General features: G+C 44.0%; 1 protein-coding gene across 1 annotated transcript in view; it reads right to left on the bottom strand.

The window, feature by feature from the left end:
* Nucleotides 1-1,314: 1,314 nt before the first annotated feature.
* The window catches only part of supt5h (SPT5 homolog, DSIF elongation factor subunit), an 18,124-nt gene continuing 896 nt past the window's right edge, over nucleotides 1,315-18,542 (bottom strand). The window contains exons 2-26 of the mRNA XM_034701634.1: nucleotides 13,451-13,520; nucleotides 11,679-11,747; nucleotides 11,380-11,445; nucleotides 11,239-11,269; nucleotides 11,081-11,149; nucleotides 10,676-10,927; nucleotides 10,447-10,536; nucleotides 10,266-10,336; nucleotides 10,081-10,186; nucleotides 9,887-9,977; nucleotides 9,484-9,620; nucleotides 9,029-9,184; nucleotides 8,722-8,868; nucleotides 8,485-8,631; nucleotides 8,275-8,400; nucleotides 6,900-6,984; nucleotides 6,318-6,461; nucleotides 6,131-6,233; nucleotides 4,532-4,659; nucleotides 4,339-4,444; nucleotides 4,085-4,243; nucleotides 3,732-3,900; nucleotides 3,250-3,447; nucleotides 3,056-3,151; nucleotides 1,315-1,953 (exon numbers count right to left, since the gene is read on the bottom strand). Of these exons, the coding sequence (XP_034557525.1) occupies nucleotides 1,813-1,953; nucleotides 3,056-3,151; nucleotides 3,250-3,447; nucleotides 3,732-3,900; nucleotides 4,085-4,243; nucleotides 4,339-4,444; nucleotides 4,532-4,659; nucleotides 6,131-6,233; nucleotides 6,318-6,461; nucleotides 6,900-6,984; nucleotides 8,275-8,400; nucleotides 8,485-8,631; nucleotides 8,722-8,868; nucleotides 9,029-9,184; nucleotides 9,484-9,620; nucleotides 9,887-9,977; nucleotides 10,081-10,186; nucleotides 10,266-10,336; nucleotides 10,447-10,536; nucleotides 10,676-10,927; nucleotides 11,081-11,149; nucleotides 11,239-11,269; nucleotides 11,380-11,445; nucleotides 11,679-11,747; nucleotides 13,451-13,520 (2,957 nt within the window). The 3' untranslated portion in view covers nucleotides 1,315-1,812. The remainder of the gene's footprint in view (nucleotides 1,954-3,055; nucleotides 3,152-3,249; nucleotides 3,448-3,731; nucleotides 3,901-4,084; nucleotides 4,244-4,338; nucleotides 4,445-4,531; nucleotides 4,660-6,130; nucleotides 6,234-6,317; nucleotides 6,462-6,899; nucleotides 6,985-8,274; nucleotides 8,401-8,484; nucleotides 8,632-8,721; nucleotides 8,869-9,028; nucleotides 9,185-9,483; nucleotides 9,621-9,886; nucleotides 9,978-10,080; nucleotides 10,187-10,265; nucleotides 10,337-10,446; nucleotides 10,537-10,675; nucleotides 10,928-11,080; nucleotides 11,150-11,238; nucleotides 11,270-11,379; nucleotides 11,446-11,678; nucleotides 11,748-13,450; nucleotides 13,521-18,542) is intronic.

Below are 18,542 nucleotides of genomic sequence, written 5' to 3'. Positions count from 1 at the left end.
TTCCACTACAGAGTCATGTCTGTGTTTAATGCAGTGACTTCCACTACAGAGTCATGTCTGTTTTTAATGCAGTGACTTCCACTACAGAGTCATGTCTCTGTTTAATACAGTGACTTCCACTACAGAGTCATGTCTGTGTTTAATGCAGTGACTTCCACTACAGAGTCATGTCTGTGTTTAATGCAGTGACTTCCACTACAGAGTCATGTCTGTGTTTAATGCAGTGACTTCCACTACAGAGTCATGTCTGTGTTTAATGCAGTGACTTCCACTACAGAGTCATGTCTGTGTTTAATGCAGTGACTTCCACTACAGAGTCATGTCTGTTTTTAATGCAGTGACTTCCACTACAGAGTCATGTCTGTGTTTAATGCAGTGACTTCCACTACAGAGTCATGTCTGTTTAATGCAGTGACTTCCACTACAGAGTCATGTCTGTGTTTAATACAGTGACTTCCACTACAGAGTCATGTCTGTGTTTAATGCAGTGACTTCCACTACAGAGTCATGTTTGTGTTTAATGCAGTGACTTCCACTACAGAGTCATGTCTGTTTAATGCAGTGACTTCCACTACAGAGTCATGTCTGTGTTTAATGCAGTGACTTCCACTACAGAGTCATGTCTGTTTAATGCAGTGACTTCCACTACAGAGTCATGTCTATGTTTAATGCAGTGACTTCCACTACAGAGTCATGTCTGTTTTTAATGCAGTGACTTCCACTACAGAGTCATGTCTGTTTAATGCAGTGACTTCCACTACAGAGTCATGTCTGTGTTTAATGCAGTGACTTCCACTACAGAGTCATGTCTGTTTATAATGCAGTGACTTCCACTACAGAGTCATGTCTGTTTTTAATGCAGTGACTTCCACTACAGAGTCATGTCTGTTTATAATGCAGTGACTTCCACTACAGAGTCATGTCTGTGTTTAATGCAGTGACTTCCACTACAGAGTCATGTCTGTAGTTGGGAGATGTTGGGTGTTTGAAACGTGTCGCTGTCATCAAATTTAAAATGAGCAGATATTTTTCATCAAGTAAAAACATTTTTTGTATTTTAACATTTGATATGTCGTCTTTGTCCGATGATCAGTTACACATCTACGATCTATTTATTAAAATACATCCAAATATGTCGTTATGAACATTTTACACAGCGTGACCTTTGACCTGTGGAGGGGGGGGGGGGGGGGGGGAGCCCTTCAGGTTCTCTTGTGACCGTTTGATTCCATGTTTCCTGCATACAGCATCTGATATTTGTGGAGACCAAACCAAAGCGCTGGTTCAAGATCAGAATCCAAAAACCCGGCAGACTGTACGTGAACTGGTTTACAGTTTATTGACGTTACATTTAGTTTTTAACCCTTCTCCACCAGAAAAAAACAAAAGTACTGACAGAACATTCAGAAAGCACTAAAAGCAGACCCAGACCACGACTAAGGAGGCGGTAAAGCTAACGAAAAACTAAAAAAACCAAAGGGCCGGAGGAGCCTGTGAGACCGGTGATCACAGAGAAACTGGGTCACGGAGAGGGAGAGGAATGTCTGCTGATCTCCAGGGTTAGATGTCTGCAGTAAAAGATAAAATCAGCTGGAGGTTTTGAGGGATCTGCAGGGTAAGTGTGTTTGAGTGTGTGTGTGTTTGGTAGTTTTGGCGCTAAACAAAGTAATAAAAACAAAACTCCAGACGAGTGTGTGTTTGAGCAAACAGTACTCTCACTACAGTCCAGTGTGTGTGTGTGTGTGTCGTTCCTTTGTGTCTCTGTGCTGTTTGAGTCTCTGTGCCCGAGTTTCTCCCCCCTGTCTCTGTCCCTCAGTGCTCCAGTCGTCCCAAGAACCTCAGGTTCAGGATCTTCAGCTGGTCGTCCAGCTCCATGCGGACGATGCCGTCGTCTCCGTCAATGCTCAGCAGGATCCCCGTCGCCTCGCGGTCTTCTCCCAGAATCACCTTCACCTGGACGAGAAGAGAAACCCACGTCATGAGCTTTATGACGTTCTTTAGGCGACAGTTCATATCCCAGACGTTTGTCCTCACTCATGAGCTCATGGTCTCAGTCTCTAGTTTCTTCTTCTTCATCACAGCAGGGTGTTCATTTAGTGAATCAAGGTCAGAGTTATGTTCTACTGCTTTGATCTTTATCAACACATGTCTTTCTTTCTTCTACTGTCCCTACGGCTTTATTGCTTTGATCTCATTCTTTCGCTTTGATCACATTCTATTACTTTGATCTGATTCTACCACTGATCCAATTCTATCACTTGGATCTCATTCTACCGCTTTGATCTTATTCTACCGCTTTGATCCCATTCTACCGCTTTGATCTCATTCTACCGCTTTGATCTCATTCTACCGCTTTGATCTTATTCTACCGCTTTGATCCCATTCTACCGCTTTGATCCCATTCTACCGCTTTGATCTTATTCTACCGCTTTGATCCCATTCTACCGCTTTGATCTCATTCTACCGCTAGGAACCCATTCTATTGTATAGCTTTGATCCCATTACACTGCTTTGATCTTATTCTATCACTTGGATCCCATTCTATTGCTATGATCTCATTCTATCACTTGGACCCAATTCTATCACTTTGATCTTATTCTATCGATTGGACCCCACTTTGATCTCATTCAACTGCTTTGATATCATTCTATTGCTTTGATCTTATTTTACCGCTAGGAACCCATTCAATTGCTTTGATCCCATTATGCTGCTTTGATCTTATTCAACCGCTTTGATCTCATTTTATTGCTTTGATCTCATTCTATTGCTTTTGATCTCATTGTATCACTTTGATCTCATTATTTTGCTTTTGATCTCATTCTATTGCTTTGATCTCATTCAACCAGGAAGAGGGGGAGGAGTCAGACGGAGGATACCAGGGATTGAACGGTTGCTATAAAAGCCGCCTGTTGGATGTTTCCTGTTTAAGGAGAACTCTCATTTGAACTTTGAGACATTTTGAGAAACAGTTTCATTTCCTCAGCTCATTTATTCATCCAACCACACTGTACACACACGTGGTTACCTTACATGACAGAGTGAACGGAGGAGTTACCTTGTTGTTCTTGGTCGGGGTGACGGGCTCCAGGTGATCGCTGCTGATGCTGACCACCTTCTCTGACTCCTGCATGAACACTGAACACATCCCTCCCTACAGAGAGAGAGAGACACACACACACTGAAGGAATCCATACAGCCTTTAGCTTGAAGGTGTGTGTGTGTGTGTGTGTGTGTGTGTGCGATTGTTACCGTGACGCTCCTGATGACCCCGATCTGTCCCATCAGGTCCATGAAGGAGTCTTTGACCCGGACCAGGATGTCAGTCGTCACCCAGTCGCTGCTGCCCTGCTCGATGTTGGAGCCCGGGGTGTGAGGGTTGTAACCTCCAGGAGAGGGCGCTCCAGGTGTCATGGGACTGTAACCCACCGGACTGGGACTAGGACTGGCCTGTGGGGGCAACAAGAGTCATGGAGTCAGACAGCCTATCTCTATTTGTCCAAGAGGTCTGAGTCATTAGACCGCTTCTTGTCCAAACATGGATCCAGACCTCTGACTTATAAACCGTTAAAATCTTGGGTTATCTGCAGCGGTCGCCTCGTCTCAAATCCAAGGACTTTGGAGCCCTAAAGACCCGTCTTTTTAGCCCTCTTGTCCAAATATGGTCACTTGGACAAGATGCCGACACCTGCAACAGGTCACCTCTCTGCCAGAACCGTAGAGCGATGTCTTACCTGATACGCCATGGGGGAAGGTGTCGGATGGTAGCTGGCTGGAGAGTGTGTGTTCTGGTAGCCCACTGGTGAGGGCGCCACTTGGTGGTAGCTCTGAGGACTGGGGCTGGGCTGGTACGAGCCCTGAGGTGACGGGGCGGCGTAGGGAGAGTACTGCTCTGTGTTATACCTGAACACACACACAGACAGGTAAGGTGAGTCTGTATTTGAGATCTCACCATCATGGCGACAGTTAAAGCAGCTAAACCGGCCTCTTAAAGGGCCAGTCACCTCATTTTAAACCTCAGGAACAAAAACAAAGTCAGTTTATAATAAGCGACTTTTTGAACGCACGCCGCGGTTTTGATACTCACATAGCAGGCGTGCCAGGTGTCTGAGGGTTGTACTGAGGGTTGACCTGTGGAGACGGGACCTCTGGGTAACCAGGCGTCTGGGGGTTGGGGGTCCCGCCGTAGCCCTGAGGGGACGGGGACGGCTCGTCGTCGTATCCGAAGTCGTACTCCTCGTCATTCCTGGAGAGGTGAGACGCAAACAATCAGGGGATATAACAACACATGAACACGCCGAGCTCTCAGTGTGTGTGTGTGTGTGTGTGTGTGTGTGTTACCGTGAAGGTGTGTTGGGGTTGCTGGGGTCCCAGGCTCCACTTTGACCGGGTGTCCTGCTTCCATCATGCAGCGGGGTCTGAGAGCCGTAGTGAGGTGTGCGACTTCCTAACATGGGGGGGAAGAGACGGATGAAGTGCTCAGTCTTTAAACAACGACGTCACAAACGAGCGTTACCAAGAGAGCGTTACTCACCGTCGTGCAGCGGCGTCTGAGACCCGTACATGGGCGTTCTGGATCCGGTGCCGTACATGGGAGTCTGGGATCCGTAGATGGGAGTACGCCCGTGGGCTGAGGTCATTCCAGCAGGTCTCTTTGCTCCCCTGCAGAGGAAGAGGACAGAAGGGGACGTTAGCGTGAAGTTAGAAACACAGGACCTGTCTCATCATACCTAAAGTCTCTAAAAGTAGTATGGGAGGTAGAGCCTTCAGTTATCAGGCCCCTCTCCTTTGGAATCATCTACCAGTCAGGGTCCGGGAGGCAGACACCCTCTCTACTTTTAAGAGTAGATTCAAAGCTTATAGTTAGATCAGGCTTGGACCAGGTCTTAGTTCTGCTGCTATAGGCTTAGACTGACACACTGGGATCCTGTCTTTCCCTCTCTCTCCTCTCTCTGCCTGTCTCTCACTTTAACTCTTCCTGTCCCATTAAAGTTACTAACCATAGACCTTTCTGGAGTCCCTGAGCTCCCTTGTCTCGTAGGTTCCTCTGGATCTCTGCTGTCATTTATCTTTCCTTCCTTTCTTTCTTTCATTCCCTCTCTTTCCTTTCATTCCTTCCTGTCCTTTCTTTCTTTCTCTATTCTCTTCCTTCTTATTTCTTTCTTTCTTTCATTCATTTTTCCTTTCATTCCTGTCTTCTTTCTCTCTTTCTTCACTTCTCTTTTTTTCTCTCTTTCTTTCCTTCCTTAGTTCCTTCTTTCTTTCATTCCTCTTTCCTTCTTTATTTAATTCCCTCTTTTTTTCTTTCATCCCTTATTTCTTTTTCTTCTTTATTTCATTCCTTCTTCCTTTCTTTCTTTCTTTCTTTTCTTCTTTCTTTTCTCTTCCTTCTTATTTCTTTCTCTCTCTTCTTCTGTCTTCCTTCCTTCCTTTCTCTCTTTGTTCTCTCCATGTTTCTTCATCTTTTATGTCTCCTTTCCTTCCCCATTTCTTCTCCTCTTTTTCTTTCTTCTGGTCTCCCTCTCTTCTCTCTTTTCTTAGACCTTTCTGGAGTCCCTGAGCTCCCTTGTCTCGTAGGTTCCTCTGGATCTCTGCTGTAGATTCCTTTTTTGGGTCTGTCATTCATCCTTTCTGTCTTTCTTTCTTTCTTTCTTTCCTTTCTTTCTTTCTTTCTTTCTTTCTTTCTTTCTTTCTTTCTTTCCTTCCTTCTTTCCTTCTGTCCTTCCTCTTTCCTTTCATTCCTTCCTTCCCTCCTTCCTTCTTTCCTTCTTTCCTTCCTCTTTCCTTTCATTCCTTCCTTCCCTCCTTCCTTTTTCCTTTCATTCCTTCCTTCTCTCTTTTCTTAGACCTTTCTGGAGTCCCTGAGCTCCCTTGTCTCGTAGGTTCCTCTGGATCTCTGCTGCTGTGGACGTGGTCCAGACTCCAGCTGCTACAACTACTACTATCCGTCTCCCCACTATCATCTCTCTCTCTCTTCATCTCCCTCTATCCCTCTCTCCAACACGGTCTCAGCAGATGTGTGTCTAACATGAGTCTGGTCCTGCTGGAGGTTTCTGCCTGTTAAAGGAAGTTTGTCCTTGCCACTGTAACTTGCTAAATGCTGCAGGCAGGTGTGAGACGTTTGAGTACTTACATGGTGGTTAGGCGCTGTCGGTCTACAGAGATGGTCTGACAGGTGGAGTGTAGCTCTACTCGGGCTGTAGACTCCGTGGCGTCCTTCACCACACCGATGTACCCTGGGAAATGTAGGCGAGCTCATCAGTGCTGTTTATGAAGACGAGGTGTGAAACGTGTCGTCTTCACTTGTTTGTCTGTCTCACCTTTGTAAGGACCCTGAGAGATACGGACCGTCTGTCCAATCAGCTCATTGTCTCTTCGCCCTCTGCCCCGCCCCATTCCTCCTCCTCCTCCACCTCCTCCTCCACCACCTCCTCCTCCTCCTCCTCCTCCTCTCTGCTGAGCACCTGGAGGACACAATGAAGACGGCTTTCAGAATAAGATCGGTCAAACGTTTAAACTATGGGCGGAAAAACAGCTTCTTCTGTCTCAGGACACTTTTCTGAAGATTTGAGATCAAAGTTTTTATTTCACTCCGTCTGGTTAGAGCGCGGCGTTTCTGATGAAGTCAATGTTTGAGTTTCACTTTAAACAGCCCTTCCTCCGTTTCAGATCACTTAACTTTTACTCCAGAGTGTGTAATCTGTTTATAGTTTAACTTTGCTCTCCTGACGTTCCCAGAGTTAATCAATATTCCCCGACCACATGCCATTCCTATTACGTAGCGTTTTTCACAGCAAAGATATCTTCTGAAAAAAATGCCCCAAACCAGACTCAGCCAGTGCAGGAGGCGTGTACATGATTATTAATGAAGGGCTGATGTTTGTTTTGGTGCAGACACTCACCTCCTCCGCCGTGATGCATGGGACTACTAATGCGAGGGCTCATTGGAGCAAATCCTCCAACAGTGAAGTTGGTTACGTCACGGGGCTGAAAGAGAACGCAGACTTTAAGGAATGGAGCCGAACGAGCCGCAGAGAGTTTACTAAATATGGCAAATCATAAACACAGGCTCACAATGCATGCTGGGAAACGACAGATCATACAGGCAGTCTAGGTTTAGGCTTAGACTGACACACTGGGATCCTGTCTTTCCCTCTCTCTCCTCTCTCTGCCTGTCTCTCACTTTAACTCTTCCTGTCCCATTAAAGTTACTAACCATAGACCTTTCTGGAGTCCCTAAGCTCCCTTGTCTCGTAGGTTCCTCTGGATCTCTGCTGTAGATTCCTTTTTTGGGGTCTGTTATTCATCCTTTCTTTCTTTCTTTCTTTCTCTCTCTCTTCCTTTCTTGTATTCATCCTTTCTTTCTTCCTTTCCTTCTTTCTTTCTTTCCTTCGTTCTTTCTTTCTTTCTTTCATCCTTCCTTCTTTCCTTCTTTCATTCCTTCCTTCCTTCCTTCCCTTTCCTTTCCTTCACCATGTATCCTCCTCTTTTTCTTTCTTCTGGTCTCCCTCTCTTCTCTCTTTTCATAGACCTTTCTGGAGTCCCTGAGCTCCCTTGTCTCGTAGGTTCCTCTGGATCTCTGCTGTAGATTCCTTTTTTGGGGTCTGTTATTCATCCTTTCATTCCTTCTTTCTTTCTTTCTTTCTTTCTTTCTTTCTTTCTTTCTTTCTTTCTTTCTTTCTTTCTTTCTTTCTTTCTTTCTTTTTCTTTCATTCATTCCTTCTTTCATTCCTTCCTTCCTTCCTTCCCTTTCCTTTCCTTCACCATGTATCCTCCTCTTTTTTCTTTCTTCTGGTCTCCCTCTCTTCTCTCTTTTCATAGACCTTTCTGGAGTCCCTGAGCTCCCTTGTCTCGTAGGTTCCTCTGGATCTCTGCTGCTGTGGACGTGGTCCAGACTCCAGCTGCTACAACTACTACTATCCGTCTCCCCACTATCATCTCTCTCTCTCTCTTCATCTCCCTCTATCCCTCTCTCCAACACGGTCTCAGCAGATGTGTGTCTAACATGAGTCTGGTCCTGCTGGAGGTTTCTGCCTGTTAAAGGAAGTTTGTCCTTGCCACTGTAACTTGCTAAATGCTGCAAAGTGCTCTGCTCATGGTGGATTAAGATGAGATCAGACTGAGTCCTGTCTGGAAGATGGGACTGGATCTGATCTGGTCTTGATGTTGGGTCTTTGTTAATAATAGAACATAGTGTACGGTCTAGACCGGCTCTGTTTGGAGTCTGTGGAGAACGTTTGTTGGGATTATATAAATAAAGACAGTTGCGGTGCTGACCTTGGATCCACCAGCTAACACCAGGTGTCGAGTCTTGCAGACGAACATGCCTCCGTTCTCCACCAGCTTCTTACAGTGAAGGAAGGCGAAGCCTCGGAAAAGGTGGCGGATCTCACCTTCACGGCCCTGCAGAGAGGAAAAACTTCAGTGAGCTGAGACACTCGGTTTTAACGTTCCTCTAAACCGATAACTGAACCCTGGTGTCCTTACAGAGTGCGGCCCGTCGATGACTTTGACGATGTCTTTGACGTGGATGTTGTTCTGCTCCGAGTCCAGAGCCACGGCGAAGCGGTTGTCCTTCCTGCGGTTCACTGCCTGGTGCCGGACCGTCAGAACCTTCCCGTGCATGTTCAGCACCTGACGGACGGAGCACACATCCACTGAGCTTTAAAAACGTCCAAACAGGAACAAAGCTGCAGGTCCTGGTCCTGGAGCAGACCCTCTCACCTGAAACGTCTCCCTCTCCAGTCTGACGATGACTCCCACGGTCTGAGGGTCCAGCTGGACCAGCTCCCCCCACTCATGCTGCCCTCCTGCGTCAACACCAGAAGCGGTCTCCGAGCAGAGCTGCAGGTCTCTGGGCAAAACCTTCAACTGCACACGGGCGAGACACGGAGGGAGATCAGGGTCGTCTCATTTCAAACTTTCATACAGAAAGAGTTTTTTAATATTTTGCAACCGGCGGAGTCGCCCCCTGCTGGTCCGTTGGCAAGCATGCAGGTGTGTTTTGATAAGTGGGCGGAGCTTGTCGTACCTCGTGCATGGTGAGGTCGGAGAAGAGGATGACGAAGCTCTCCTCCACTCTGACGATGAGGCCCGTGTCGCCCTCATACCGACCGGCGATCACCTTCACGTGGTCGCCCATACGGAAATATTTCCTCAACTCATGAGCCGGGAACTCCAGGGGGTCCTACGACACACACACACACACACACACACACACACACACACACACACACACACACACACACACACACACACACACACACACACACACACACACACACACACACACACACACACACACACACACACACACACACACACACACACAGAACGAGAGAGAAAGAGAGAGAGAGAGTGAGAGAGACAGACATGGGGACAACATGTGAGGATCTGTTGTGTACAGAAGAACAAGCGGAGGTGTAGGGGTGTGTGTGTGTGTGTGTGTGTGTGTGTTTGTGTGTGTTTGTGTGTGTGCGCGTGTACCTTCAGGTCTTCGTGTTTGGGCATGATGGTGATCTTGTTCCCGTCCACGCTGAGGATCTTCCCCTGCAGGTTGATCAACTCTCCCTCACAGACCTCCACGTTGTCACCGGCCTGCAGGTTGTGTTCGCGCTCCTTACCTGCTTCACACACACACACACACACACACAGACACATACACACACACACAGACACACACACAAATAAATATGACCTTCAACTTTTACAGCGAGATGCAGTGACTATGATTCATAAAACCCCATCCTGACGTTAAAAGCATGAAAAATAAAGCACCAAAGTTCCTCCAAGAATGTTTTCAAAATAAAAGCCCGATCTGTTTCGATCATCTCCGGCCTGAACACCCCTTTACCTAACCTTTAAACAGAGGTATAATCAGACGTCTCACCTGACTCTGTGACCACCTCCAGGTCGATTCCTTCAGGCTGGTCTTCAAACTTCTCCAGCTCGGACAGAGTCGGCTTCACTCCGTCTGTGATCTGACACAGAGGCAGGAAAAAGGATCAGCTGCTGAGGAAGTTTCTGTCACTAAAGTTCCTGGGGTCGAAAAACGCCTATAGAAAAGAAACAAGTCGTCCTCACCACGGCCGACATGGCGAAGCTCTTGAACAGGAACCCTTTGCGGCTGTAACGGTTCCCCTCAAAGATCATGAAGTCTCCGTCGTGGCTGACCTCACCGCCGTAGGACCTGTCGATCAAATCATCACATCTGAGTCTCAAAAGAAGCACCACATCCTGCTTCATCTTCTCACTGAACGTGTGCGTACCTGATCTTCTCAGCATCAAACAGGCTCTGAGTGGGTCTCTTGAACTTCTTCCTCTTAGCGAACCAGTCTTTCTGCAGACGACACACACACACACACACACACACACACACACAGACAGAGGTGAGAATAAAACACCAACACGGCTACGTAGGTGAAGTGTGGTTCCTGTGTTTTTCGTTACCAGGCTCATCTTGGCCTTGATGCGTTCCAGGTCGATACGAGGAATCATCTTCAGGGAGATGGTGTTCTGACTCGGTTCCACGTAGTCCACCTGGAGGATCAAACACAGCTCAGAGGTTAGGACGATGGCAGAGCACGAGGCGACGCCTGCAGCCGACAACCCAAGAAGATTCATCAGCGTCACGTCTTTCTGCCGCTCACTGATGACCTCCGTGTCTGCTGTGCCGTACCTGAGCGATGTCGTCCTTGTACAGGCCTCTCTTCAGCCGGACCCAGGACTTGGGCTTCAGGTTGGTGACCTCTTTGACCACCTTGAGGACGTCCGTCATCTCCTTGATGGGAACCATCTGCTGGTTCCACAGACCCATCCTCAGGTTCCCGATGCCCTCGATGGCCGACTTCACGTGCGTCTGCTTGTACGACTCCACGTAGATGTAACCCTTGACGTGATCCGGGGCGACCACGGACTTGATCTGGAGAGGCTGATGGAGAGAAGGGGGGAGGGGTTAGTTTGAAGAGTGCAAGACTTTACCTAAGACCTGCCCCCCTGGTGGGCAAGAAGGCTTCCTCCTGTACTAGCTACTTGTCCAATCAGAGCTCAGCAGAGTGAAACATGCAGACGTTTGGTTCCTTACTGTGTCTGTGAACTGGTAGGCGATGAACTTCCTCATCAGTGCGATGGCCGTCGCCCTCTCCTCTCCGATCTAAAAGACAACAGGAGAAATGTTCGACACGTCGAGCGAGAGATCGTGTGTGTGAATCTGTAAATGTGAGCGTGGGTCGGCACACACACCTTACACTTGACCGTCCACAGATTGGGATCCCTGAAAAGAGGAACACGAGTTCACATTAAAACATCTTCTTCATCTGAATCTACTCAGCGTGTCTACCGCAGACGTCTGGATGCTGATTGGTGGATAAGAGTTTAACGTACTTGACTCCAGGAAGTAGCTGCTGCTGAGTGATGTCGTCGGAGAGCTCCTCTGACCCTCCGGAGAAACTGCACACCACAGAAGAAGAAAAGAACGGTTTAAGAGAACGAACATGACGTCTGGATGCACTTCAACAATCCTGGCAGGAGGACACGACTACAGAAGAACAACATCGTGGTGTTGAGAGCTTGAGAGCAGCTGCTTTCAGACTTTCAAGTGTTGCTGTCAGTCAGTTGTGCAGAGTGTGAGTTAAGCTTGGAGCTGTACTTTCACTTGGAGAAGAAACAAAAAAAACACTTACTGCTCTCCTCCCGAAGACTTGGCATATTTCCTCATGTAGTATTCACCCAGCGCTTCTTCTCTGGAGTCTCTGAAACACACAACAGAACACACACACACACAGTTACACACGGTTTCAGCTACTTGAGGCTGAGCAGAGTCCAGTTTGATGACCTGTGGAGAGTCCGTCCATCTATCTCCGCTGAGTCTCAGCTTCACTGTAGCTAACGAGTCACACTAAAGTCAGCTGAATCAGTCCTACTACAGCGCTTCAACTAGTGCCAGGATTCCCCTAATTGACATCAACTACATGCGTCTGTGTTAGCTATGGAGCTCCTGTCCATCTGTGTCTACTGAGTCTCAGCTTCGCTGTATCTAACGAGTCACACTAAAGTCAGCTGAATCAGTCCTACTATGAAATACAAGCAGCACCAGGATTTCTCTAACAGACATAAACTACATGCGTCTGTTTTAGCTATGGAGCTCCTGTCCAAATAGCTCCACTGAGTCTCAGTTTCACTGTATCTAACAAGTCATATTAAAGTGAGCTGTAATCTGTTGAACTTAAGAGCTAGGATCAGTACCAGGATTCCTCGAACGAACATCAACTACATGCGTCTGTTTTAGCTATGGAGCTCCTGTCCATCCGTCTCCACTGAGTCTCAGTTTCACTGTATCTGAGTCATACTAAAGTCAGCTGAATTAGTCCTACTACAGCGCTTCAACTAGTGCCAGGATTCCCCTAATTGACATCAACTACATGCGTCTGTGTTAGCTATGGAGCACCTGTCCATCTGTCTCCACTGAGTCTCAGTTTCACTGTATCTGAGTCATACTAAAGTCAGCTGAATTAGTCCTAATACAGCGCTTCAACTAGTGCCAGGATTCCCCTAATTGACATCAACTACATGCGTCTGTGTTAGCTATGGAGCTCCTGTCCATCTGTCTCCACTGAGTCTCAGCTTCACTGTAGCTAAGTCTCACTAAAGTCAGCTGAATCAGTCCTACCTCAGCAGTAGGATCAGTACCAGGATTTCTCTAACAAACATCAACTACATGCGTCTGTTTTAGCTATGGAGCTCCTGTCCATCTGTCTCCACTGAGTCTCAGTTTCACTGTATCTAACAAGTCATACTATAGTGAGCTGTAATCTGTCGAATTAAAGAGCAAGGATCGGTACCAAGATATCTTAAATGGATTTGAACTACATGCGTTCTGTTTCAGCTATGGAGCTCCTGTCCATCTGTCTCCACAGGGTCTCGGTTTCATTGTATCCGAGTCACACTAAAGTCAGCTGAATTAGTCCTACTACAGCGCTTCAACTAGTGCCAGGATTCCTCTAACTGACATCAACTACATGCGTCTGTTTAGCTATGGAGCTCCTGTCCATCTGTCTTCACTGAGTCTCAGCTTCACTGTATCTGAGTCACACTAAAAGCTGAATCAGTCCTACTACAGAGCCAGGATCGTTACCAGGATTTCTCTGTCTGACATGAACTGCATGCGTTCTGTTTCAGCTGTGAAGCATCCGTCCATTTTTCTCCACTGAGTCTCAGTTTCACTGTATCTAGGTCACACTTAAGTTGGCTGAATTAGTCTTACTGAAGAGCTAAGACCGATACCAGGTTTTCTCTAATGGACATGAACTGCATGCATTTTGTTTTAGCTGTGGAGTTCCTGTACAAATATCTCCCCTGAGTCTCAGCTTCACTGTATCTGAGTCACATTAAAGTCAGCTGAAATCCGTCCGACTACAGCGACCCAGTCTGTTTTCTTGGAGGTAATTTAACTGACCTCCAGAGGTTCTGCAGCCTCCTGGATCCAGAGTGGTCTTCATCCAGAACCACATGGTCAATGTTGGACACTGAGAGTGAGAGGAAGAGGAGGAGGAGGGGGTCCCAGTTACGCTTGATCAAACACTGATTGTATAACTGTAAACGATTGTGACTGCTGAAGAACAAAAATCAGACTCACCTTCGGCCTCCTCTGCTCACCATCAACCAGAGAGAGAGAGAGAGAGAGAGAGAGAGAGAGAGAGAGAGAAAGAGGAGGAGGAGAAGCAGAGGGATGTGGTAAAAGGACACAGTGGGGATAAAGGAAGGATAAGTGTGAGGAAAGGAAGCAGGATGGGAGAGAGGATGCAAGGAGGGAGGGGACGAAGAGCAGGATGAGAAGGGAAAGAAGGAGGAGGAGAGAATTAGAAAAAGGTGAAGGTGCATCAGCAGCAGGGAGGAGGAGGAGGAGGAGGAGGAGGAGGAGGAAGGTGGGGGTGAAGCAGAAGCCAAAAGACACAAGTCATCAGGGCAGAGCACACAGGAGCAGTCAGGCAGCAGCAACACAAAGCATGATGGGAGAAAAAAAAACAACAAACGGATTAATGGTGACGGTTCAGCACAGAGAAGCATGAGGCCGTGACGCTTCAGTGAGGTTACAGGCGGCGGCACAGCAGAAACAAAACCGACCCGGATGAAATACTTTGTTTAAACGCTTTTGTCACGCTTTCAACATCATATTGAGGAGCTAACGGTTAACAAGTGACAGCCAATCAGATCGTGTTGTGGGCGGGACAGAGACATTTTAACGGGCGTCCTAAAACAGCGTTTTACACGCCGCAGTGAAGACGCTGTTTCTTACAGAGTCACCGGGTCCGGCTTTGTTTCTGCTGTCCTCCTGACATCAGTGAATATATGCAAAAACTATGAGCCACATAAAAAGCTTCAAACACATCCGTTAGTAAATAAACGTTCAAACAAAAAGAGTGCAGTCTTCACTCGGTCGCTCGGGCGTGAATATTTACTACAGCTGCTGAATGTCAAACCTCCGGCGAGCTTTACCCCTGAACTACGTGAGTTTGGACCGGTGGACCCAGGGTCTAAATCTAGTTCAGGGGTAGATAATCTCCCCACTAAAAAGCCCCTGCTAGGGGGGTAGTACTTTTCAAAGGTCCTGGGACTTTCAGGGGGCGGGGCCTGCAATGCTGAACATGTCTGATTGGTAGATTAACCTCAGTGTTTTTATTCCTCCCTCCGTCCACAATAACATCACACACATCTGTGATTCTCTTGATTTCTCTTTCTTTCATTAGTTTTTATTTGTTCTATCTTTTTTGTATGTGTGTGTACTTTTCAAAAGAAGAAGCTGTGATTCTCTTGATTTAGCAGCTTGTAACAGTAGTCTTCTCTCAGCCCACCGTGAATGCGTCTCTCCTCCCGGTGTTCCGGGTTTAAAAGTGACCCTGTAAACTGGAGACCTTCAGCTGAAAGTGTCAGTGTTTGTGTTGATTCATTCATTGCTTTTTCCATGTTTTAAACTGCAGGCACAACATTTTCACTTTTTTTCATGTTTTTCTGCTTTTGGAGCACAATTTCAAGTTTGAGGAAAATCAATTTTTCGACATGGTCAACTTTTTTGTCAAAAATTTTTTGTCAAAAAGTTTTTCTGTAAAAAAAAAATTGTCAAACATTTTTTGTCAAAAAAATTTTTGTCAAAATTTTGTCAAATTTTTTTTTGTCAAATTTTTTTTTGTCAAATTTCATTTTTCAAAAAAAATTTTCAAATTTGGTTTTCAAATTTTTTTGTTCAAAATGTTTTTGTTCAAATTTTTTTTTCTTTTTCATTTTTTCCAAAAACCATTCACAGTCATTGTTTTTTCCATCTGTGATTCTCTTGATTTCTCTTTCTTTCATTAGTTTTTATTTGTTCTATCTTTTTTGTATGTGTGTGTACTTTTCAAAAGAAGAAGCTGTGATTCTCTTGATTTAGCAGCTTGTAACAGTAGTCTTCTCTCAGCCCACCGTGAATGCGTCTCTCCTCCCGGTGTTCCGGTTTTAAAAGTGACCCTGTAAACTGGAGACCTTCAGCTGAACGTGTCAGTGTTTGTGTTGATTCATTCATTGCTTTTTCCATGTTTTAAACTGCAGGCACAACATTTTCACTTTTTTTCATGTTTTTCTGATTTTGGAGCACAATTTCAAGTTTGAGGAAAATGTATTTTTTCGACAGGGTCAACTTTTTTGTCAATTTTTTTTTGTCCCAAAAATTTTTTGTCAAAAAAACCTTGTTTTGAAAAAAAAAATTTTTTTTCAAAAATAATTTCAATTTTTTTTTTCAAAATTTTCTGTTCAAAATTGTTTTCAAAATTTTTTTTTTCATTTTTTTTTTTTGTTTCAATTTTTTCCAAAAACCATTCAGTCATTGTTTTTTGAGAGTAGTCTGAGAGTAGTCTTCTCTCAGCCCACCGTGAATGCGTCTCTCTTCCCGGTGTTCCGGTTTTAAAAGTGACCCTGTAAACTGGAGCCCTTCAGCTGAACTTGTCAGTGTTTGTGGAGTTTACACAGCTGTTGAAACACAGAGGGAGTTCCTGGGAATGCAAACTAGTCTAGTTTTTATTAAGATTTCAAAATATCCTCATCAGATATTTAATGATGGTCTAAAGACGTTCATGAGGGACGCATCCGGCTGAGAGTCTCCAGTTAACAGGGTCGCCGTTTAAACCAAAACACCGGCCGATCTCTGCGATCACGGCTTTTTGAGTTCAAAAGGATTTTAAAGCCGTGTTGAAACGTCTTTGCTACTCGTGCTTATCTCCTCTCACGTGTTGATTCAGTGAATCCATCTGTGATGAAATATAGCACCATCTAAAACAGACCAGCTGAGTCTCTTCATGCTAACAGGCTAACTGTTGTGTTGATTCATTCGTTGCTTTTTACATCTTTTTAACTGCAGGCGCAGGATTTTCTGCTTTTGGAGGAAAATTTCAAATTTGAGGAAAATAATTTTTTTCGACAGGCTCTGGATCAACTTTTTTGTCAATTTTTTTTTGTCACATTTTTTTTTTGTCAAAATTTTTTTTGTCAAAAAATTTTTTAGTCAATACTTTTTCTTTTCAAAAAAATCTTTTTTCAGAATTTTTTTTTTTTCAAAATGTTCCTTGTAAAACTTTTTTTTATGTCAAAATCAATTTTTGTAAAATTTTTGTAAAATTTTGTTTTTTGTAAAAAAAAATTTTTGAGGGATGCATCCGGCTGAGAGTCTCCAGTTAACAGGGTCGCCGTTTAAACCAAAACACCGGCCGATCTCTGCGATCACGGCTTTTTGAGTTCAAAAGGATTTTAAAGCCGTGTTGAAACGTCTTTGCTACTCGCGCTTATCTCCTCTCACGTGTTGATTCAGTGAATCCATCTGTGATGAAATATAGCACCATCTAAAATAATCAAGATTCAATCAAAAGTTCAAGATTAACTACACAGGAACTAAATTTAGACTCTGGTTCCTCTCATGGTTCCTGCAGTCGAAAAGCACCTTATGATTCTGAACATCTGGACAGGATTCTAAGATTTGAGCTGATATTATATTCAGTAGTCTGCGTTGTCCTCAGCTCCTGGATCAGATTTAGACTTCATGTCTTGCAGCCTGACTGTTCTGGAAATGTCCCCTGAGTTCTGTGTGCGGCGTTCTAACTTCTTAAAGCTGCTACACTTGGAGAACTATCTGTGCATTATTACAATAAGTGATTGTTCTGCAGCCCCGTTAGTGTTTACAGACACTAAAGCGAGTCGTTGCTGTTACAGAGGGCGGTGATGGAGTCGCCTGCACACTCACAGATCCAGCTGTGCGGAGATGAAGTGCGGTTAATACATTCTGAGACATGGAGTTTATCACATGGATGAAACTGATGCTCCATTAGCTTCAGATACACACGATGGAAAACATCAGAGCGGGAGAGTATCTGAGGTAGATTTACCGTTAACTGAAGAGGACATGCATGACAGAGAGGAACACCGATAAGACAGAGAGAGTTCAGTCAGACTGAGGCTGCACATCCTTCACATCCCACTCTATCACAGCAGCTTTATTCAGATATAAAACACACACTTCTTATGGTGTAACACTCTGTTAGCAGTCACACACACACACACACACACACACACACACACGGAATGGATCCAGCGCCCGCTAATTTAAGAGACTGTGTTTACATTTTAAAAGAGCAATAAACAACTATTAATATGTTTTATGACTAAATTAATAAGTTCATATCCAATCAGTAATTTTCATTTTCATGTGAAAAGGCAGCAGCGTTTTGAAAAATACCACAAACGCAAAAGGTCAGAGGTCAATCACAGATATACCTGAGCTGCACCTTTACTAAAATAATATAAAATGTGATCAGTTTAATTCTGTTTGGAGTTTAATTTCTTCTCTTTTTATTTTTAGCATTGTTATTCATTTATTTCTTCTACTTTTTTATGATTATTTATTAAATTTTTATTTGCATTATTTTTTATTTAATAATCAATTTTCTAAAAACAATTTCACATGTTTTTATTTACAATATTCTTGCTTTATTGTCATTTTATTTTATTTTAAGTTATCTATTTTTATTTTTATTATTATTTTATTTTATTACTTATTTTTATAAATCTATGCATCTATTTATAATTTATCATTTATTTTAATTATCTATTTTTTATTTTAAATTTATTTATTTATTAATTTTTAATTTAGCATCATTATTATTAATTATTTTTATAAATCTATGTATTTATTTATAATTTTATCATTTATTTTAATTATCTATTTTTTATTTTTTATTTATTCATTTATTTTTAATTTAGCATCATTATTATTAATTATTTGTATTAATCTATGTATTTATTTATATTTTGTATTATTTATGTTTCTACTTTATTGTTTTTTATATCATCATCATTATTGAATTTTTTCTTCTATTTATCTATTTGTTTCTTTTAATTCTACTTATTAAATTCCTTAATTTTGGATGTATTTATTCATTTATTTCATTTTTCATTTTTGGCATATATGTCTGGGAATAGTTTGCTTGGTATAAATATATATATGTATAAATATATATATTCAAAGATGT

This window comes from Notolabrus celidotus, chromosome 14, assembly GCF_009762535.1.
Source record: "Notolabrus celidotus isolate fNotCel1 chromosome 14, fNotCel1.pri, whole genome shotgun sequence".
NCBI lineage: Eukaryota > Metazoa > Chordata > Actinopteri > Labriformes > Labridae > Notolabrus > Notolabrus celidotus.
This window is presented reverse-complemented; position numbering and strand designations above follow the sequence as displayed.